Source organism: Rutidosis leptorrhynchoides, chromosome 5, assembly GCF_046630445.1.
Source record: "Rutidosis leptorrhynchoides isolate AG116_Rl617_1_P2 chromosome 5, CSIRO_AGI_Rlap_v1, whole genome shotgun sequence".
NCBI lineage: Eukaryota > Viridiplantae > Streptophyta > Magnoliopsida > Asterales > Asteraceae > Rutidosis > Rutidosis leptorrhynchoides.
In genome coordinates, this window is record NC_092337.1 from 38620667 (window position 1) to 38646226 (window position 25560).

Sequence of the window (25560 nt, forward strand, 5' to 3'; positions counted from 1 at the left end):
GAATCGCCGGTCAACTTGGGTGGTCAATTGTCTATATGAAACATATTTCAATTAATAAAGTCTTAACAAGTTTGATTGCTTAACATGTTGGAAACATTTAATCATGTAAATATCAATCTAAATTAATATATATAAACATGGAAAAGTTCGGGTCACTACACCGCTAAATATAAATTTAAAACAGTACCCTCTCCCATGAGTGGCTGATCCTGGCGAGCCGCGGCCTGACGACACCGCGCAAATAAAAACTGTCCGTTTCGGCCATATCAGTTAGTAATCCAGGAGGTGACCTACACGGTCATTAGCGCTTACGCACCTCATATGGGCCTTGGAGAGGCTGAAAAGAGACACTTCTGGGAATCGCTAGATGAGGTTGTGAGAATGTGCCCTCCGGACCATCGATTACTTATTGGTGGAGATCTTAATGGAAATATAGGAACGAATGTGGAGGGATATGTAGGAGTATATGGGGGCTTTGGGTATGGAGTAAGAAATGAGGAAGGGCTCTCTATTATCGAATTTAGTGTTGCTCACGATTTGGTTGTTGCGAATTCGTTCTTCAAGAAGATGGATGCCCAGTTAGCAACTTTCCATAGTGGGGGTCATAGTACTCAGATTGATTTTTTGTTACTTCGCAAAGAGGATCTTAGGACATGTGGAGACTGTAAGGTCCTGACTGACTTGACATGCTCCTCACAGCATAGATTTTTGGCCATGGATTTAGTTCTTCAGAGATGAGTCACCAAGAGTGCGAGGCACATCCAACCTAAAATCCTGTGGAAGAAGTTGAACGGAGAGATGGCAGAGACTTTTAAAACTTCGATTGTAGAAAGAGTTGATGCTGAAGTGGAAATGGTATCCCATGATGACGCGGATCAGATGTGGAATTGTCTGGCATCCACCATTAGAGAGGTTGTCAAGGAAGCCTTAGGTGTGACAGTAGGTGTAGTGACCCGAACTTTTCCATGTTTATATATATATTAAATGAAATTGTTATTTACATGAGTAAGTGTTTCCAACATGTTAAGCAATCAAACTTGTTAAGACTTGATTAATTGAAATAGGTTTCATATAGACAATTGACCACCCAAGTTGACCGGTGATTCACGAACGTTAAAACTTGTAAAAACTATATGATGACATATATATGGATATATATATATATATATAGTTAACATGATATTATGATAAGTAAACATATCATTAAGTATATTAACAATGAACTACATATGTAAAAGCAAGACTACTAACTTAATGATTTTGAAACGAGACATATATGTAACGATTATCGTTGTAACGACATTTAATGTATATATATCATATTAAGAGATATTCATACATCATATTATCATGATAATATAATAATTTAAAATCTCATTTGATATTATAAACATTGGATTAACAACATTTAACAAGATCGTTAACCTAAAGGTTTCAAAACAACACTTACATGTAACGACTAACGATGACTTAACGACTCAGTTAAAATGTATATACATGTAGTGTTTTAATATGTATTCATACACTTTTGAAATACTTCAAGACACTTATCAATATACTTCTACTTAACAAAAATGCTTACAATTACATCCTCGTTCAGTTTCATCAACAATTCTACTCGTATGTACCCGTATTCGTACTCGTACAATACACAGCTTTTAGATGTATGTACTATTAGTATATACACTCCAATGATCAGCTCTTAGCAGCCCATGTGAGTCACCTAACACATGTGGGAACCATCATTTGGCAACTAGCATGAAATATCTCATAAAATTAAAAAAATATGAGTAATCATTCATGACTTATTTACATGAAAACAAAATTACATATCCTTTATATCTAATCCATACACCAACGACCAAAAACACCTACAAACACTTTCATTCTTCAATTTTCTTCATCTAATTGAACTCTCTCAATTTCTATCTTCAAGTTCTAAGTGTTCTTCATATATTCTACAAGTTATAGTTTCATAAAATCAAGAATACTTCCAAGTTTGCTATCTTACTTCCAATCTTGTAGAGTGATCATTCAACCTCAAGAAATCTTTCTTATTTACAGTAAGATATCTTTCTAATACAAAGTAATACTCATATTCAAACTTTGATTCAATTTCTATAACTATAACAATCTTATTTTGAGTGGAAATCTTACTTGAACTTGTTTTCGTGTCATGATTCTGTTTCAAGAACTTTCAAGCCATCCAAGGATCCTTTGAAGCTAGATCCATTTTTCTCATTTCCAGTAGCTTTATCCAGAAAACTTGAGGTAGTAATGATGTTCATAACATCATTCGATTCATACATATAAAGCTATCTTATTCGAAGGTTTAAACTTGTAATCACTAGAACATAGTTTAGTTAATTCTAAACTTGTTCGCAAACAAAAGTTAATCCTTCTAACTTGACTTTTAAAATCAACTAAACACATGTTATATATCTATATGATATGCTAACTTAATGATTTAAAACCTGGAAACACGAAGAACACTGTAAAACCAGACATACGCCGTCGTAGTAACACCGCGGGCTGTTTTGGGTTAGTTAATTAAAAACTATGATAAACTTTGATTTAAAAGTTGTTCTTCTGGGAAAATGATTTTTCTTAGGAATGTGAAACTATATCCAAAAATCATGATTAAACTCAATGTGGAAGTATGTTTTCTAAAATGGTCATCTTGACGTCGTTCTTTCGACTGAAATGACTACCTTTAAAAAAATGACTTGTAACTTATATTTCTGACTATAAACCTATACTTTTTCTGTTTAGATTCATAAAATAGAGTTCAATATGAAACCATAGCAATTTGATTTACTTACAACGGATTTAAAATGAAGAAGTTATGGGTAAAACAAGATTGGATAATTTTTTTGTTGTAGCAACGTGAAAATTGGTAACAAATCTATATTAATCATATTCTAGCTAACTATTATACATGTATTCTAATATATTATGTAATCTTGGGATATCATAGACACGTATGCAAATGTTTTGACATATCATATCGATCCATGTGTATATATTATTTGGAACAACCATAGACACTCTATATGCAGTAATGTGGGAGTTATCTATACAGGGTTGAGGTTGATTCCAAAAATATATATACTTTGAGTTGTGATCTAGCCTGAGACGTGTATACACTGGGTCGTGGATTGATTCAGGATAATATATATCAATTTTTTTTTCTGTGCATCTAACGTTGGACAACTAGTTGTAGGTTACTAACGAGGACAGCTGACTTAATAAACTTAAAACATCAAAATGTATTAAAAGTGTTGTAAATATATTTTGAATATACTTTGATATATTTGTACATATTTGTTATAGGTTCGTGAATTGACCAGTGGCCAAGTATTACTTCCCGACGAAGTAAAAATCTGTGAAAGTGAGTTATAGTTCCACTTTTAAAATCTAATATTTTTGGGATGATAATACATGCAGGTTTTATAAATGATTTACAAAATAGACACAAGTACGTGAAACTACATTCTATGGTTGAATTATCGAAATCGAATATGCCCCTTTTTATTAAGTCTGGTAATCTAAGAATTAGGGAACAGACACCCTAATTTACGCGAATCCTAAAGATAGATCTATTGGGCCTAACAAACCCCATCCAAAGTACCGGATGCTTTAGTACTTTGAAATTAATATCATGTCCGAAGGAGGATCCCGGAATGATGGGAATATTCTTATATATGCATCTTGTTAATGTCGGTTACCAGGTGTTCACCATATGAATGATTTTTATCTCTATGTATGGGATGTATATTGAAATATGAAATCTTGTGGTCTATTGTTACGTTTTGATATATATAGGTTAAACCTATAACTCACCAACATTTTTGTTGACGTTTTAAGCATGTTTATTCTCAGGTGATTATTAAGAGCTTCCGCTGTAACATACTTAAATAAGGACTGGATTTGGAGTCCATGCTTGTATGATATTGTGTAAAAACTGCATTCAAGAAACTTATTTCATTGTAACATATTTGTATTGTAAACCATTATGTAATAGTCGTGTGTAAACAGGATATTTTAGATTATCATTATTTGATAATCTATGTAAAGCTTTTTAAACCTTTATTGATGAAATAAAGGTTATGGTTTGTTTTAAAATGAATGCAGTCTTTGAAAAACGTCTCATATAGAGGTCAAAACCTCACAACGAAATCAATTAATATGGAACGTTTTTAATCAATAAGAATGGGACATTTCAGTTGGTATCCGAGCGTTGGTCTTAGAGAACCAGAAAAATTTGTATTAGTGTGTCTTATCGAGTTTGTTAGGATGCATTACTGAGTCTGGACTTCGACCGTGTTTTCTTTAAAAATGATTGATTAACATTTTTGTTGGAAACTATATATTATTAACATGTAAATATTATGTGATATATTAATCTCTTAACGTGTTTGATATTATGTGATAGATGTCTACCTCTAGAACAAGTCCCATTGACTCACCTAATAATAATGAAGAGTCAAATGTAAATTGGAATAATTCGTAGACTGATTCACAAGTTCCCGAAGAGGAACCGGAAGAAGAGTCGGAACCAGAAGAAGAATCGGAACCGGAAGAAGAATCGGAACCGGAAGAAGAAATAGAACCAGTGGGGGAAATAATAAAACGGTTAAGTAGAAGAAAATCCTCAACCAACTTACCAAAGTTAATTATGGTCAATGGTGTTTCCGCCAAGGAAGCAAAGTATTGGGAGGATTACCAATTCTCCGATGAATCGGATCCCGACAAGGAATCCGATGATGTTATAGAAATTACCCCAACACAATTTAATAAGGCAAAAGAGAACAATAAGGGAAAGGGCATAAAAATAGAGAAATTTGATTCCAAACCCGATGAACTTTATATGTATCGTCAACACCCGTATTTCTTAAGTTGTGACAATAACCCGAGAACCTCTAAACCACCAGGTTTTTCTAAACCAATGTGGAAAATGACGGCTCGTATTAGGGGAACATCATATATCCCTAGAAACTTATCAAAACGAACCAAAACCGAAGAAGAAGAAACGAGCGAGTCGGAATAAGATAGTTGTATTCGTGTGGTGTAATATATGTAATATAGTGTGCTTATGCTTTATGTTATATGTAAAAAAATTACTTATATTAATAAGTATTATTTTTTTTATGAATCTAACTCTTGTCTATTTTACAGTATAAAAACACAAAATGGATAGACAACCCAATATTTTAAGAGACCTACCCGGAGACATGATTGATGAAATCTTGTCTAGAGTCGGTCAGAATTCCTCGGCACAACTATTTAAGGCAAGATCAGTTTGTAAGATATTCGAAGAACGTTCCAAGAATTTCTTGGTTTATAAAAGGCTTTCGTTTGAAAGATGGGGGATATCACATTGGGAAATTCATAAGTTACGATGTGTTTACTTTGACGCATATATTGCGGGGAACCCAAATGCTATTTTACGCAATGGGTTAAGAAATTATTTTGATTCAATATATCCGAATATAGGACTTTGTGATTTAGAAAAAGCGGCTAACATGCAACATAAAGAAGCATGTTATGCTTACGGCTTAGTAATGTTCGCTTCTCACCAAAGTGAGGACAAGAACATCGGGCTACAGCTATTAAACAAAACGTTCCCACAAGTGACGGAGTAGGTAATTGGGGTAAGAAATGAGGTTTTTAGATTGTTAAGGGACTGTTGGATATTACGTAACCCTCGTCCCTTTGACGACATTACAACACGCTGTCTTATCAACGGCCATAACGGTTATGTTCCACAAGACCAAGGATGGGAAGTAGTCCTAGTAAAACTAGAATGCATGACTTGTTTCTTGACGTATGAATTACGTGTCTTTATTGCCTTTACTGAACGACTTGTGTACTAGCTAGAATTATCTTCACAACTATCTTGTATCAAAGTTATTTTGTGCTATATTTCATGATATATGTAAAATAAGCGATATTGTAAGTTTGTAAAATATTGTGTAAAAGTTTGAACGCGAAATATTATTATAATCAGTTTTTCATATAGAATTGTAGTAGTTGAATTGTATATTAGCTACTAAGTATGAACTTAACGGGTAGGTACTACCCAAATTTAAACTTATAAAACGCTAATATGAAGAAAAAGCTTTTATAAATGAGTTCATATTATGCTACGAGATACTATTGACTACTCTTAATATTCTGTATGATTAACTTGTTTCATTTGACTATTTGAAGGAAATGGCACCGACTACTCGATAAACCTTGAATATGAGCGAAGAGGAATTTCGTGCCTTTCTTGCTTCAAACATAGCCGCAGTACAGGCTGCGCTACATACAAACAATAACCTTGGATCTAGCAGTACAGGAAATCGTGTAGGATGCACCTACAAAGAATTCACTGCCTGCAAACCTTTGGAATTTGATGGAACCGAAGGACCAATCGGATTGAAACGGTGGACCGAGAAGATTGAATCGGTGTTTTCCATAAGTAAGTGTACTGAAGAGGACAAAGTGAAGTACGCTACGCATACCTTCACAGGTTCTGCATTAACATGGTGGAATACCTATCTAGAGCAAGTGGGACAAGATGATGCTTACGCACTACCGTGGTCAGCATTCAAGCACTTGATGAACGAGAAGTACCGTCCCAGAACCGAGGTCAATAAGCTCAAGATAGAACTTAGAGGGTTACGAACCCAAGGATTTGATATTACCACGTACGAAAGATGATTCACAGAATTGTGCCTATTGTGTCCGGGAGCGTTCGAAGATGAGGAAGAGAAGATCGACGCGTTTGTGAAAGGATTACCGGAAAGAATCCAAGAAGATATAAGTTCACACGAGCCCACCTCCATACAACAGGCATGTAGAATGACTCACAAACTAGTGAACCAGATTGAAGAAAGAATTAAAGAACAGACTGCTGAAGGGGCTAATGTGAAGCAAGTCAAAAGAAAGTGGGAGGAAAACGGTGATAAGAATCACCAATACAACAACAACTGCAATTACAACAATAATCGCAACAACTATCCCAACAATCGCAACATCAATCGCAACTACAACAAACGGCCCAACAACAACAACAACAACAACAACAACAACAACAACAACAACAACAACAACAACAACAACAACAACAACAATAGCAACTACAACAATCATCCCAACAACAATAATATCCACAACAACAACAACAATCAGAAGTAGCTTTGCCAAAGGTGTGAAAAGTATCACTCGGGGTTCTGTACCAAATTTTGCAACAAGTGTAAAAGAAATGGTCATAGTGCGGTGAAGTGTGAGGTCTACGGACCAGGGGTTAACAGAACGAAAGGAACAAATGGTGTCGGAACGAGTAATGGCGGAGCAAGTAGTGTCGGAGCAAGTTATGCCAATGTAGTTTGTTATAAATGTGGAAAACCGGGCCACATTATTAGAAATTGCCCGAACCAGGAGAACACGAATGGACAAGGCCGTGGAAGAGTTTTCAATATTAATGCGGCAGAGGCACAGGAAGACCCGAAGCTTGTTACGGGTACGTTTCTTATTAACAATAAATCTGCTTACGTTTTATTTGATTCGGGTGCAGATAGAAGCTATATGAGTAGAGATTTTTTTGCTAAATTAAGTTGTCCATTGATGCCTTTGGATAGTAAATTTTTACTCGAATTAGCAAATGGTAAATTAATTTCAGCAGATAATATATGTCGGAATCGAGAAATTAAACTGGTTAGCGAAACATTTAAGATTGACTTGATACCAGTAGAGTTAGGGAGTTTTGATGTGATAATCGGTATGGACTGGTTGAAAGAAGTGAAAGCAGAGATCGTTTGTTACAAAAATGCAATTCGCATTATACGAGAAAAAGGAAAACCCTTAATGGTGTACGGAGAAAAGGGCAACACGAAGCTACATCTTATTAGTAATTTGAAGGCACAAAAACTAATAAGAAAAGGTTGCTATGCTGTTCTTGCACACGTCGAGAAAGTACAAACTGAAGAAAAGAGCATCAATGATGTTCCCGTCGCAAAAGAATCTCCCGATGTATTTCCGAAAGAATTACCGGGATTACCCCCACATCGATCCGTTAAATTTCAAATAGATCTTGTACCAGGAGCTGCACCAATAGCTCGTGCTCCTTACAGACTCGCACCCAGCGAGATGAAAGAACTGCAAAGCCAATTACAAGAACTTTTAGAGCGTGGTTTCATTCGACCAAGCACATCACCGTGGGGAGCTCCTGTTTTGTTTGTCAAGAAGAAAGATGGTACATTCAGGTTGTATATCGACTACCGAGAGTTGAACAAACTTACCATCAAGAACCGCTACCCACTACCGAGAATTGACGACTTATTTGATCAACTACAAGGCTCGTCTGTTTATTCAAAGATTGACTTACGTTCCGGGTATCATCAAATGCGGGTGAAAGAAGATGATATTCCAAAGACTGCTTTCAGAACACGTTACGGTCATTACGAGTTTATGGTCATGCCGTTTGGTTTAACTAATGCACCAGCTATGTTCATGGACCTTATGAACCGAGTGTGTGGACCATACCTTGACAAGTTTGTCATTGTTTTCATTGATGACATACTTATTTACTCAAAGAATGACCAAGAACACGGTGAACTTTTGAGAAAGGTGTTAGAAGTATTGAGGAAGGAAGAATTGTACGCTAAGTTTTCAAAGTGTGCATTTTGGTTGGAAGAAGTTCAATTCCTAGGTCACATAGTGAACAAAGAAGGTATTAAGGTGGATCCGGCAAAGATAGAAACTGTTGAAAATTGGGAAACCCCGAAAACTCCGAAACACATACGCCAGTTTTTAGGACTAGCTGGTTACTACAGAAGGTTCATTCAAGACTTTTCCAGAATAGCAAAACCCTTGACTACATTAACGCATAAAGGGAAGAAATTTGTATGGAAGGATGAACAAGAGAAAGCGTTCCAGTTATTGAAGAAAAAGCTAACTACGACACCTATATTGTCATTGCCTGAAGGGAATGATGATTTTGTGATTTATTGTGATGCATCAACGCAAGATCTCGGTTGTGTATTAATGCAACGAATGAAGGTGATTGCTTATGCGTCTAGACAATTGAAGATTCACGAACAAAATTATACGACGCATGATTTAGAATTAGGAGCGGTTTTTTTTGCATTAAAGACTTGGAGGCACTACTTATATGGGGTCAAAAGTATTATATATACCGACCACAAAAGTCTTCAACACATATTTAATCAGAAACAACTGAATATGAGGCAGCGTAGGTGGATTGAATTGTTGAATGATTACGACTTTGAGATTCGTTACCACCCGGGGAAGGCAAATGTGGTAGCCGACGCCTTGAGCAGGAAGGACAGAGAACCCATTCGAGTAAAATCTATGAATATAATGATTCACAATAACCTTACTACTCAAATAAAGGAGGCGCAACAAGGAGTTTTAAAAGAGGGAAATTTAAAGGATGAAATACCCAAAGGATCGGAGAAGCATCTTAATATTCGGGAAGACGGAACCCGGTATAGGGCTGAAAGAATTTGGGTACCAAAATTTGGAGATATGAGAGAAATGGTACTTAGAGAAGCTCATAAAACCAGATACTCAATACATCCTGGAACGGGGAAGATGTACAAGGATCTCAAGAAACATTTTTGGTGGCCGGGTATGAAAGCCGATGTTGCTAAATACGTAGGAGAATGTTTGGCGTGTTCTAAGGTCAAAGCTGGGCATCAGAAACCATCAGGTCTACTTCAACAACCCGAAATCCCGGAATGGAAATGGGAAAACATTACCATGGATTTCATCACTAAATTGCCAAGGACTGCAAGTGGTTTTGATACTATTTGGGTAATAGTTGATCGTCTCACCAAATCAGCACACTTCCTGCCAAGAAGAGAAGATGACAAGATGGAGAAGTTAGCACGACTGTATTTGAAGGAAGTCATCTCCAGACATGGAATACCAATCTCTATTATCTCTTATACGGATGGCAGATTTATTTCAAGATTCTGGCAGACATTACAGCAAGCATTAGGAACTCGTCTAGACATGAGTACTGCCTATCATCCACAAACTGATGGGCAGAGCGAAAGGACGATACAAACGCTTGAAGATATGCTACGAGCATGTGTTATTGATTTCGGAAATAGTTGGGATCGACATCTACCGTTAGCAGAATTTTCCTACAACAACAGCTATCATTCAAGTATTGAGATGGCGCCATTTGAAGCACTTTATGGTAGAAAGTACAGGTCTCCAATTTGTTGGAGTGATGTGGGGGATAGACAGATTACGGGTCCGGAGATAATACAAGAAACTACCGAGAAGATCATCCAAATTCAACAACGGTTGAAAACCGCCCAAAGTCGACAAAAGAGCTACTCCGACATTAAAAGAAAAGATATAGAATTTGAAATTTGAGAGATGGTCATGCTTAAGGTTGCACCTTGGAAAGGCGTTGTTCGATTTGGTAAACGAGGTAAATTAAATCCAAGGTATATTGGACCATTCAAGATTATTGATCGTGTCGGACCAGTAGCTTACCGACTTGAGTTACCTCAACAACTCGCGGCTGTACATAACACTTTCCACATCTCGAATTTGAAGAAGTGTTTTGCTAAAGAAGATCTCACTATTCCGTTAGACGAAATCCAAATCAACGAAAAACTTCAATTCATCGAAGAACCCGTCGAAATAATGGATCGTGAGGTTAAAAGACTTAAACAAAACAAGATAACAATTGTTAAGGTTCGATGGAATGCTCGTAGAGGACCTGAGTTCACCTGGGAACGATAAGATCAGATGAAGAAGAAATACCCGCACTTATTTCCAGAAGATACGTCAACACCTCCAACTACTTAAAATTTCGGGACGAAATTTATTTAACGGGTTGGTACTGTAGTGACCCGAACTTTTCCATGTTTATATATATATTAAATGAAATTGTTATTTACATGATTAAGTGTTTCCAACATGTTAAGCTATCAAACTTGTTAAGACTTGATTAATTGAAATAGGTTTCATATAGACAATTGACCACCCAAGTTGACCGGTGATTCACGAACGTTAAAACTTGTAAAAACTATATGATGACATATATATGGATATATATATAGTTAACATGATAATATGATAAGTAAACATATCATTAAGTATATTAACAATGAACTACATATGTAAAAGCAAGACTACTAACTTAATGATTTTGAAACGAGACATATAAGTAACGATTATCGTTGTAACAACATTTAATGTATATATATCATATTAAGAGATATTCATACATCATATTATCATGATAATATAATAATTTAAAATCTCATTTGATATTATAAACATTGGGTTAACAACATTTAACAAGATCGTTAACCTAAGGTTTCAAAACAACACTTACATGTAACGACGAACGATGACTTAACGACTCAGTTAAAATGTATATACATGTAGTGTTTTAATATGTATTCATACACTTTTGAAAGACTTCAAGACAATTATCAAAATACTTCTACTTAACAAAAATGCTTACAATTACATCCTCGTTCAGTTTCATCAACAATTCTACTCGTATGTACCCGTATTCATACTCGTACAATACACAGCTTTTAGATGTATGTACTATTGGTATATACACTCCAATGATCAGCTCTTATCAGCCCATGTAAGTCTCCTAACACATGTGGGAACCATCATTTGGCAAATAGCATGAAATATCTCATAAAATTACAAAAATATGAGTAATCATTCATGACTTATTTACATGAAAACAAAATTACATATCCTTTATATCTAATCCATACACCAACGACCAAAAACACCTACAAACACTTTCATTCTTCAATTTTCTTCATCTAATTGATCTCTCTCAAGTTTTATCTTCAAGTTCTAAGTGTTCTTCATAAATTCTACAAGCTCTAGTTTCATAAAATCAAGAATACTTCCAAGTTTGCTATCTTACTTCCAATCTTGTAGAGTGATCATCCAACCTCAAGAAATCTTTCTTATTTACAGTAAGATATCTTTCTAATATAAGGTAATACTCATATTCAAACTTTGATTCAATTTCTATAACTATAACAATCTTATTTCGAGTGGAAATCTTACTTGAACTTGTTTTCGTGTCATGATTCTGCTTCAAGAACTTTTAAGCCATCCAAGGATCCTTTGAAGCTAGATCCATTTTTCTCATTTCCAGTAGCTTTATCCAGAAAACTTGAGGTAGTAATGATGTTCATAACATCATTCGATTCATACATATAAAGCTATCTTATTCGAAGGTTTAAACTTGTAATCACTAGAACATAGTTTAGTTAATTCTAAACTTGTTCGCAAACAAAAGTTAATCCTTCTAACTTGACTTTTAAAATCAACTAAACACATGTTCTATATCTATATGATATGCTAACTTAATGATTTAAAACCTGGAAACACGAAGAACACTGTAAAAACCGGACATACGCCGTCGTAGTAACACCGCGGGCTGTTTTGGGTTAGTTAATTAAAAACTATGATAAAATTTGATTTAAAAGTTGTTCTTCTGGGAAAATGATTTTTCTTAGGAACATGAAACTATATCCAAAAATCATGATAAAACTCAAAGTGGAAGTATGTTTTCTAAAATGGTCATCTAGACGTTGTTCTTTCGACTGAAATGACTACCTTTACAAAAATAACTTGTAACTTATATTTCTGACTAAAAACCTATAATTTTTCTGTTTAGATTCATAAAATAGAGTTCAATATGAAACCATAGCAATTTGATTCACTTAAAACGGATTTAAAATGAAGAAGTTATGGGTAAAACAAGATTGGATAATTTTTCTTGTTGTAGCAACGTGAAAATTGGTAACAAATCTATATTAATCATATCCTAGCTAAATTGTATTATACATATATTCTAATATATTATGTAATCTTGGGATACCATAGACACGTATGCAAATGTTTTGACATATCATATCGACCCATGTGTATATATTATTTGGAACAACCATAGACACTCTATATGCAGTAATGTGGGAGTTAGCTATACAGGGTTGAGGTTGATTCCAAAAATATATATACTTTGAGTTGTGATCTAGCCTGAGACGTGTATACACTGGGTCGTGGATTGATTCAAGATAATATATATCAAATTTTTTTTCTGTACAACTAACGTTGGACAACGAGTTGTAGGTTACTAACAAGGACAGCTGACTTAATAAACTTAAAACATCAAAATGTTTTAAAAGTGTTGTAAATATATTTTGAATATACTTTGATATATATGTACATATTTGTTATAGGTTCGTGAATCGACCAGTGGCCAAGTCTTAATTCCCGACGAAGTAAAAATCTGTGAAAGTGAGTTATAGTCCCACTTTTAAAATCTAATATTTTTGGGATGAGAATACATGTAGGTTTTATAAATGATTTACAAAATAGACACAAGTACGTGAAACTACATTCTATGATTGAATTATCGAAATCGAATATGCCCCTTTTTATTAAGTCTGGTAATCTAAGAATTAGAGAACAGACACCCTAATTGACGCGAATCCTAAAGATAGATCTATTGGGCCTAACAAACCCTATCCAAAGTACCGGATGCTTTAGTACTTCGAAATTAATATCATGTCCGAAGGAGGATCCCGGAATGATGGAGATATTCTTATATATGCATCTTGTTAATGTCGGTTACCAGGTGCTCACCATATGAATGATTTTTATCTCTATGTATGGGATGTATATTGAAATATGAAATCTTGTGGTCTATTGTTACGATTTGATATATATAGGTTAAACCTATAACTCACCAACATTTTTGTTGACGTTTTGGGCATGTTTATTCTCAGGTGATTATTAAGAGCTTCCGCTGTCGCATACTTAAATAAGGACAAGATTTAGAGTCCATGCTTGTATGATATTGTGTAAAAACTGCATTCAAGAAACTTATTTCGTTGTAACATATTTGTATTGTAAACCATTATGTAATAGTCGTGTGTAAACATGATATTTTAGATTATCATTATTTGATAATCTATGTAAAGCTTTTTAAACCTTTATTGATGAAATAAAAGTTATGGTTTGTTTTAAAATGAATGCAGTCTTTGAAAAACGTCTCATATAGAGGTCAAAACCTCGCAACGAAATCAATTAATATGGAACGTTTTTAATCAATAAGAACGGGACATTTCAGTAGGAACATCGAGACGACATAGGTATGATAGGGAATCTTGGTGGCTTAGCGACGAGGTTCAAAGAAAAGTTGTGCTTAAACAACTAAGGTTTAGGGATGTCATAACCCGTCCTTAACCATAAGAATGAGTTAGATAACGTATGATTTCATTGCGAGGTATTGACCTCTATATGCGACATTTTTAAAAGAACAACTGCATTTATTTTACATTACAAACCATAACTCTTATTTTAATACAAGCTTTAGACAATAAAAAGATGATTATCGTTTAGCGATAATCTTAGACTTACAAACTTTACATGTGATGATAACAATACGATTTCTAGCATATTTTACATTACAATTCCTCGGATATGCAGTTTTGTTTTTGACACAAATATGCGTACACATGATCGTGCTTAAATTCAACATGTTGCAGCGGAAGCTTTTAGTTATCAATTGAGAATAGACATGTTTAAAATGTCAACATAAAGTTGGTGAGATATAGGTTTAATACCGGCAGCGGTATAAATATAGACCACAAGATTTCATATGTAAACATTTTAATAAAAATATTCTAAGTGGTTGAGCACTTGGTAACCATACTTAACATTTAATCACGTCGTATATTCCCTTTATTATGAAATCTTACTACACCGTACCAAGTGTAGTCACGAAACGAAGTACTGTGCAACCGTTGAATACTGGTCGTCCAGTCCGGTTGGGGTTGTCAGGCCCGATAGATCTATCAACAGGATTCGCGTTTACAATACCGCTGTAAATAGTAGTTACCAAGCTACAGGGAAGTATGCCAGTGGTACAACTCAACGTAGAATATATTTTTCAGTTACTTGTGTCCATATCGTAAAACATAAAATACATGTATTCTCATCCCGAAATATTTAGAGTTTAAAAGTGGGACTATATACTCACTTTTGCCTTGAAGATATATATATTTTGACTTGGTCTCCGGTTGATATCACGAACCTATCCATATATAATATATCAATATATTTTCATTTTAAACAATCGTCACGTATATATACTTATAATACTTTTAATGTCTTCTTAGTCCGTAGTTAGCAATTCAATTTTAATGGTTCATATTTAGGTGTTCAATAAATAAATAAAACCCCCATCGAAATAAATAAAACCCCCATCGAAATAAATAAAACCCCCATCGTATTTGTATTGGTCGGGATTAATCTTGACCCATGGTACCTATATTGTCAAGAAGACGTATTGCGTACAATCATGGGATCTTATGATTAATCTTCTCGTATAGTTTATGGGTGATCCTGAAATATATAAAATTAAATTATGAGTACATATATATAAAATATCATGTTATTTTAGAAAGATGTGATTTATTTAATTTTTCTCCAATTATTTTCGTGGCTAAACTAGTTTTGGATATCCGATCTTGTTTTAGTCATAGTTTCTTCGTTACAACTCCGTTTTCGTTGGTTCAACTTGCCACTTCCTTGGATTGAGTCCTTCTTTAAGAATATGAACTGTAAATACCTTAGTTTGTATTCAAAATCACAGGTCATAGGTCAAACTTTGGTGAAACTTATGAAGTTGATCATTTTCCATCATGTAAACAACCTTAAATGATTATTTTTCTAAAAATACTTATACTTTGAGTTAAATCATGAAATTTTTATGTGTTAACATATTCATAGTAAATATCAATTTTCCAGAAAATAAGCCTCCAATTCAAAGTTCAAGATGGTTTTTAATTATCCAACCCAAAACAGCCCCCGGTTGTACTCCGACGACGTAAATTCAGTTTTTAAGGTGTTCTTTGAAAAACCAAGTTTTACCTTGTTAAGTTAGCATATCCTTATGATATATTACAGGTCTTGAAGTATTTTAAAAGTTAAGTTAGAAGGATCTATTTAGTTTGCAAACAAGTTTGAAAACATTCAAACTATGTTCTTGTTGTTAAAATTTTATACCATAAAATAAGATAACTATATATATATGAATCGAATAAGGTTATGAACAAAGTTACTACCTCAAGTTACTTAGACAAGGTTGCTATAAAATTGAAGTAAAAACCTAGAATCAAAAGAGTGGTGGAGTTGGATGAAAGATTGGAAGTAAACTTGTGTTCTTGGAAGGATTCTTGAAGTGTTTTTGTAAGGGTTTTCTTATGGTGATTAAGTGATGTTTTTGAAGCTAGATCTTCATGGTTGTGGGCTGAGATGGTTAAAGGTTTTAAGGCTCTTGAAAGTGTGTTCCTAACTAGCAAAATGATGTTGCAAAATTGAAAATGGATGGAGTATATATGGTGGTGATGGTGGCGTGAATGATGAAGATCATGGACAAAATTTATGTTGTAATTTTGTGTAATTAGTCATACTATCATACAAAAGTAATTACCTTATACTTAAGGCATGAACAAGAGAGTTACCTTATACATAAGGCATGAACAAGGGCTGGTTGGTGGTGATTTGATGTGTATATACCAATAGTAAATACGTATAGAAGCTAGGTATGATACGAATACATATACTCTAAATATACGTATAGAAATCTTGTGAAAACGGAACGAGGATTCAAATATAGTTATCTTTTGTGAGTATACTTATATTGTTTTATGTATTTAAGTCCTTAAAAAGTGATTAAATACATTACATATACGATATATGTATAAACATTATAGGTTATAAGTATTTATATCAAAAACGTTACTTAAAGTTATCGTTTTGAAAACTTAAGTTAGTAGTTTCAAAATATACTTATAACTTATTGTTATTAATACAAAATGAGATATTAAAACATCCTTAGATCATGTTAAATATGTATATATACATATATATACACAAACGTATAATTATCATATGTTATATATTTCGTGATATCATCGGTCAAACTAGACGGTCAAACGTTGTGTAAATCTCTTTTCAAAAACATAAGTCTCAACAATTTGGGTTGCTTATCATGTTGGTAAAGTTTAATTTATGTAAATATTAATCTTATAAGTATAGATCGATCGAAAAAGTCCGGTCATTACAGTACCTACCCGTTAAATAAATTTCGTCCCGAAATTTTAAAATCGTACCTATTTTGCGTCATCGGGAAACAAATGCGGGTATTTTTGTTTCATTTGATCCTCTCGCTCCCAAGTAAACTCGGGACCTCTTCGTGCATTCCAACGAACTTTAACGATCGGTATGTTGCTCTGCTTGAGCCGTTTAACTTCACGGTTCATGATCTCGATTGGTTCTTCTATGAATTGTAGTTTCTCATCAACTTGAATTTCTTCAAGAGGAATGGTGAGGTCTTCCTTTGCAAGACACTTTTTAAGGTTCGAGACGTGAAATGTATTATGTACTCCGGCGAGTTGTTGCGGTAACTCGAGTCGATAAGCTACGGTCCGATGCGTTCGATAGTTTAGTTTACCCCTTTTTCCAAAACGTATTACACCTTTCCAAGGTGACACCTTTAACATAACCATGTCACCGATCTGAAACTCTAATGGTTTCCTTCGGACATCGGCGTAGCTCTTTTGGCGACTACGGGCTGTTTTCAATTTCTCCTTGATTTGCACTATCTTCTCAGTAGTTTCATGGATGATCTCGGGTCCAGTTAATTGTCGATCTCCTACTTCATTCCAACAGATAGGGGATCTACACTTCCTTCCATACAGTGCTTCGAATGGTGCAGCTTTAATGCTCGCATGATAACTATTATTATACGAGAATTCTGCTAATGGTAGATATTTATCCCATCCGTTTCCAAAATCAATCACACATGCCCTAAGCATGTCTTCAAGAGTCTGAATTGTTCTTTCACTCTGCCCGTCAGTTTGCGGATGATATGCGGTACTCATATCCAAACGAGTTCCTAGGGCCTCCTGTAGTGATTGCCAGAACTTTGATGTAAATCTACTATCACGATCGGATATAATGGAAATAGGTATTCCATGCCTTGAAACAATTTCCTTTATGTATAATCGTAATAGTTTCTCCATTCTATCCGTTTCCTTTATAGGCAAGAAATGTGCAGATTTGGTGAGACGATCAACTATTACCCAAATGGTGTCATAACCCCAGGCAGTCTTAGGTAATTTTGTGATGAAATCCATGGTAATACCATCCCATTTCCATTCTGGGATTTCTGGTTGTTGAAGTAATCCTGATGGCTTCTGGTGTTCTGCTTTGACTTTGGAACAAGTTAAACATTCCCCAATATATGTTGCAACGTCTGTCTTCAAATTAGGCCACCAATAATGCGTCTTAAGATCTTGATACATCTTTCCAACTCCAGGATGTATCGAGTATCTTGTCTTATGTGCCTCATTCAATATTAACTTCCTTAATCCACCCAACTTTGGTACCCAAATACGGTAAAAATATCGAATTCCATCTTCCCGCATAATGAGTTGTTTCCCATACTTCTTCATTATTTCATTTCCTATGTTTTCTTTAGTAAGAGCTTCTCGTTGAGCCTCTTTGATTTGTGAGTTGAGATTCATGCAAATTTTTATGTTCATTGCTCGTACTCGAATTGGTTCTCGTTCCTTTCTGCTTAAAGCGTCGGCCACTACATTCGCTTTCCCGGGATGATAGCGAATCTCACAATCGTAGTCGTTTATCAGCTCGACCCACCTACGTTGCCTCATGTTCAGCTGTTTCTGATCGAAAATATGTTGAAAACTTTTATGATCAGTAAACACAGTGCATCTAACCCCATATAAGTAGTGTCTCCATATCTTTAACGCAAACACGACTGCTCCCAGTTCTAGATCATGCGTCGTATAATTCCGCTCGTGAATCTTCAATTGTCGGGATGCGTATGCAATAACTTTCTTTCGTTGCATAAGAACACAACCAAAACCTTGTCGCGAAGCGTCACAATATATTTCAAAATCATCGTTCCCTTCAGGTAACGATAAAATAGGCGCCGTAGTTAACTTCTTCTTCAGTAATTGAAATGCGTTCTCCTGCTCCGAGGTCCATTCGTATTTCTTCCCTTTTTGCGTTAATGCTGTCAACGGCTTAGCTATTCGGGAAAAATCTTGAATAAACCTTCTATAATAACCGGCTAAACCCAAAAATTGGCGTATCTACATTGGTGTTTTAGGAGTCTCCCATTTTTCAATGGCCTCAATTTTAGCTGGATCAACCTGAATTCCTTTGCTACTAACAACGTGACCAAGAAATTGCACTTCTTTCAACCAGAAAGCACACTTAGAAAATTTAGCGTATAGCTGTTCTTTTCTCAACAACTCTAATATTAACCTTAAATGCTGCTCATGCTCTTGCTCACTCTTGTAATAGATAAGAATGTCATCAATGAAAACAATAACAAACTTATCTAAATATGGACTACAAACTCGATTCATGAGGTCCATGAATACAGCTGGCGCATTCGTCAATCCAAACGGCATGACCAAAAATTCGTAATGACCGTAACGTGTCCGAAAAGCAGTTTTCGGTATATCTTCTTCTTTGACGCGTAATTGATGATAGCCCGATCTTAGGTCAATTTTCGAGTACACACATGATCCTTGGAGTTGATCAAATAAGTCGTCAATTCTCGGTAGTGGATACCGATTTTTGATAGTTAACTTATTTAATTCACGATAATCTATACACATCCTAAAAGATCCATCTTTCTTTTTAACAAATAGAATCGGAGCTCCCCACGGTGAAGTACTTGGTCGTATGAATCCACGATCCAGTAATTCTTTTAACTGACTCTGAAGTTCTTTTAACTCGGACGATGCAAGTCTATATGGAGCACGGGCAATTGGTGCAGCTCCTGGTACTAAATCTATTTGAAATTCTACAGATCTAAACGGAGGTAATCCCGGCAACTCTTCCGGAAAAACTTCAGGAAAATCTCTTGCCACAGGCACGTCGTTGATGCACTTCTCTTTTTCTTTATTTTCGACTTTATTAACATGTGCTAGAATAGCATAACATCCCTTTTCTAAACACTTCTTGGCTTTCAAACAGCTAATGAGTTTCAGCTTTGAGTTACCCTTCTCTCCATAAATCATCACCGGCATTTTATCCTTACAAGGAATGCGAATTGCCTTCTTGGCACACACAACTTCAGCTCCTACTTTGGACATCCAGTCCATGCCGACTATTACATCAAAACTTCTTAATTCTACGGGTATCAAGTCAATTTTAAACGTTTCTCCGGCTAAATTTATTTTACAATCACGACAAATTTTATCGGCTTTAATTAGTTTACCATTAGCTAACTCAATCATGTACTTAGCATCTAGAGGTAATGATGAACAATTCAATTTAGTGTAAAAATTTCTACACACGTAACTTCTATCGGTACCAGTATCAAATATAATAGATGCTGATAAGTTATTAATGGTAAACGTACCCGTAACAAGCTCCGGGTCTTCACATGCCTCTCTAGCATTAATAATAAATGCTCTCCCATGTGCAGGTCCGATATTCTTCTCAGGATTCGGGCACTGGCTCTTATAGTGACCTTGTTTTCCACACTCATAACAAGTAATGGTAGCCAAAGCAGTTCTATTTGCATTGGTGGCAGGAGTCTTGGTACCATTTGTATTTGTAACGAGAGCCCTACAATCTTCAGCAAGATGACCCTTTCGATTACATTTGTTGCATACCACATTACAGTAGCCAGAGTGATGTTTGTGGCATCGGTTACATAAAGGATTTTGTCCTTTGTAACCAAAGCTTAAACCACTACCCGCACCTTGCGTGATTTCTTATTTCTTAAAAGATTGTTGTTGGTTACCTCGATCATAATTTCCATTCCACTTTCTTTTGTTACCTGATACCTTCACATCAGTATTGGATACTTTCTTATCCATGATGACCTGATCCATTAGCTCGTTTGCCATGGTTATAGCTTCATGAATTGTCTTAGGTTTCGATGCTGTAACATTTGCCTTGACCTTTTTGGGCAAACCATCTTTGTACATTTCAATCTTCCGTTCTTCGGTTGGAACCAATTCAGGACATAGCAAAACTAATTCCATGAATCGCTGATTGTAGTTGGTGATTTCAGTACCAACAACCTTCAGGCTTCGTAATTCATCTTCCAACTTCCTAACCTCGTTCCTTGGACAATACTCGTTGATTAACATTATTTTGAATTCTTCCCATGGAGTATCATAAGCTACATCTCCTCCTACAGCCTTCACATAATTTTTCCACCACGTGAGTGCACTATCTTGTAAAGTGCACGATGCATACTTGGTCATGTCCTTTTCAACACAACCACTGATTTTAAACACAGTCTCCATCTTTTCTATCCACCGGGTTAAACCGATCGGTCCTTCTGTTCCACTAAATGATGAGGGCTTGCAAGCTTGAAAAGTTTTGTAGGTGCATCCTACACGAGGATTTGGGTTAACTGCAGCAGCTCTTGCAGCCTCGACCCATAACATTCTGTCGTTCACTCGCTGGTTGATGAATTCCTCGACTTCTTGTTCCGTCATTCGATTCAATCGCGCCATATTCTTCTATAAGAATGAAAAGAAAATAATTATTCACATGGAATATTATAGATGTAGTGTATATTTACAGTACATTATAGCTTATTAATAATATGAACCAGGTATTATTATAAAAGCCTTTTCTTCTTATTAGCGTTTTATAATTATATCTAGGGTAGTACCTACCCGTTAATGTCCATACTTAATAGCTTAGTACAGAACCAATTACTACCATCTAAATAATACTTAACCATGGAAAATTATTGTATTTCATACTTCACTATTTTACATATGCTTATCTTACATCGAACATTAAGCAAACCACACTAATAATATTATACAAAACATTATATGATCCCATGGTTTAATATGGCAGCGCATCGTTTGGTCTATTTTCTAGGACGTTTAGGTTCAAAGAATCGCTTAACGCTTATCCTGGCTGTCTGCCTATATTTTGGCGGTGTCTCCCTATATTTTGGCTGTGGGGCTGAAGAACTGGATGCCGGGATAGAACGAATAGGAATAGCGGGAATAGGTGTAACGACCCGGAAATTTCCGACCAAATTTAAACCTTAAGCTTTATATGTTTCCGACACGATAAGCAAAATCTGTAATTTTGAGTCTAGAAAGTTTGAAATCTCTATTTGGATAATTAGTTACCCTTGACCAAGCCCGATGATTCACGAACCATTACTTGTAAATGTGTGGATGTTTATATAAATATGTGTATATGTAAAAATATGTATAATATATAATGACATGAACATTAATAAATTATTATATACATTTATTGTTATAAATAAATATGTACAATAAGATATATCGTAATAAAAACTATTATTTTATATGTATATTTCTTGTATGTATATATTGTTATATTTAATTTAATTATGTAAAACAAGATACATAATAGTTAAGTAAAATTTGAAATGAATCTATATAAGCATATATGATCTTTATGTATAATTATCTGTATATGTATAATGTAATAAATAATTAAGATATGTTATTATATATAATAGATAATATTTAAATATTACATATTTAATAAAATTATTATTAATATTAATATATATTTATGATTAATGTTTATAAAACAATTATAAAATAAAACGTAAAAACAGATATATATAACAATGCTTCTTGTCAATATCTGTAGTATATATTTCTAGGATTCGAATTCAGCTAGAATACAACCACATGTCCTTATCCAGCTTTTTAAAATTTGTTTCTGTATGATTATCCTCTTCTCCTCCTGTTCAATATTCCTCAAGCTGTCGACACTAAATCTGTATATAATTCGCTGTTAGGAGTTCATTCACTCTTCAACCACCAAACAACACTTATGATCCTTTCTTCTTTGTGACTTGATCGATTCCCTCACCTCACACCACCGTCACCCTACCATACAATTATCTTAAGGCACCAACAAAACCGCTATGTCGTTTTCTGTGTTGAGCGAGCAAAACAAACCGGAAACCACCACCATTCATTACCATATATCTTGCAAACCTCCACCCTATTCCATCTCCATAACCGTATGCTCGATCACCCTCTTTAACCGGAACACACCTACTGCTCGACAAAGTATGTTTTTTTTTTATTTTGATCATCATCTCATATCGACCACTTTCAACGTGTACCTCACCAATGACCAAAACCCGTCACATCATCTTCGGTTCTACTCTTGTATCCGAGACCCAATAACACCACTTTCGTGTCTTCATGATCACCACCATTATTGTGTTTCACTTGTTAACTGAGAGCACAACAAACTCCACCACCACCATAACCACCACCACCACACTAATTATCGTCTTCTTTATACCATCATCGGTCACCATCATCTAACAACCCTATTGTACTACTGTTACGGTTTCTATCACCAACGAAGCTCCAAGTCACCACAATTACCATGAAACTGATGATCGGTTTTGCTTCTACCATCGTTTTACTGTTAGCTGGAGGAATAACCATCACCATCTCCGATAACTTGCTATCCCTCTCCTCTTTCTGATTCCTATTTAATCGATAACTACTGCTAACGTTTTCAGTTTGAAGCTACACAACAACTTCATTCACTATCAATTGTCTTATGGTTCTCGTTTCTTTTCTGTTCCGAATCTGATAGAAACGAGCATCAAATAGCTGCTGTGTTGTTCTCGCGCGTAACCTGACACAGATTCACATCCGATTATAATTACGATATTAAGATGGGTGAAAACAATACACGATTCTACGGTGATTTGTCTGATTGTTAAGATAATGGGAATGATGATAATATGAGCTGTAAAGGGACGCATATAGTCCCTTTTATAAAACTGTCGGCTGCTTTATTTTAAAAAAAGAAAATAATAATCAAAATCTTTAACAGGCTTGTGATAATACCTGATGGGTCAAGTATCTGTTGTATCACTTGTTGGGCCGTAAACTTCCTACTATTGGGCCATAGAACTATCGTAAAAAAAAAAATAAGAAAAGACATCACGGGTTATAATCGAACTGGTTGAATCTAAATCAGAAAAAGGAAAATGGCGTAATGGTTGGGTATTGTTTCTGTTAAACGAGGGGTCTTGGGTTCGAATCCCGCTTGGTGCAAATCTTTTTGAAATAGGCTTTTAAGGTAGTTCTAAGACTTTAGTATTAATATTATTATCAATATCATTATTGTTATTATTATTATTGTTATTACTATTATTATTATTATTATTATTATTATTATTATTATTATTATTATTATTATTATTATTATTATTATTATTATTATTATTATTATTTAACTAGTATTATTAACATCATTAATTTAAAGGTATCATATTTTTATAAAATTATCATTATTATTAATATAATTAACATTAATATGATTTTTTTATTAACATTATTATTATAAGGATTATTATTATTATGATTATTATTATTACAAATAAATACAACTCTTTATTCATTACCATTACTAACAATATTTTACCAAATAAATATTATATATGTAAAGATATATTTATCAAATATACCATAAATATATTAATATCTTTATAATTAATACTAAGTATTCATATAAAGTATATAAAATAAATGTAGTTAATTAATTTGTTAATGAAATATATAATATACTAAAATAACCGTTAATAATAATATGTGAATTTGTTAGATTACGATTATATGTTTTAATAGTTATACAAATGATATAGGTTCGTGAATCCAAGGCCAACCCTATAATTGATCAGTGGTGTTATATGTATTTTTACTACAAAATACATTAGGTGAGTATATAGTCCCCTTTTAAACTCTAAATATTTTTGAGCTGAGAATACATGCGCTATTTTTTTTTATAAATGATTTACGTTATGGACACAAGTGACTAAAATTACGTTCTACATGGGTTTGAATCAAAAATCCCCTAGCTTCGTAACTTTAACTATTGGTTTATGAACTGGTAGGCGCGAATCCTAAAGATAGATCTATCGGGTTTTACACCCCCACCCAGATGTTGTTCTAGTCACTACTAAACTAGAAGAACGGGTGTTTAGTACTTCGAGGTTAACGGAACGCATTTGATTCGGTGCACATATTATTATAACTCAGGGGTACACACTCTTGTTAAGGCTAGTTACCGGGTGCCCACTGTTTGGAATGCTTTTCATACACTTGCGAGTGTATTATGTTTATGAATATGAAATCTTGTGGTCCATAGTTATAACGCTGCTAGCATCAAACCTATATATCTCACCAACTTTATGTTGACGTTTTAAAGCATGTTATTCTCAGGTACGAACTAAGTCTTCCGCTGTGCATTAACTCAAATTAAGGATATTACTTGGAGTCGATCATCGCAATGGGACCAACTGTTGAAGACTTCGTCTGGGAGGATTAGGACCGGTCGTTTCAGTTGGTATCAGAGCGTTGGTCTTAGCGAACCAGGCCTTGCATTAGTGTGTCTAACTGGTAGATGTTAGGATACATTAGCGAGTCTGGACTTTGA

General features: G+C 34.6%; 1 protein-coding gene across 1 annotated transcript; it reads left to right on the top strand.

The window, feature by feature from the left end:
* Window positions 1-321: 321 nt before the first annotated feature.
* On the top strand, window positions 322-738 carry LOC139848535 (uncharacterized). The gene has a single exon (XM_071838262.1). It carries the CDS (start codon window positions 322-324, stop codon window positions 736-738), a length of 417 nt encoding a protein of 138 aa, XP_071694363.1.
* Window positions 739-25560: the final 24822 nt, after the last annotated feature.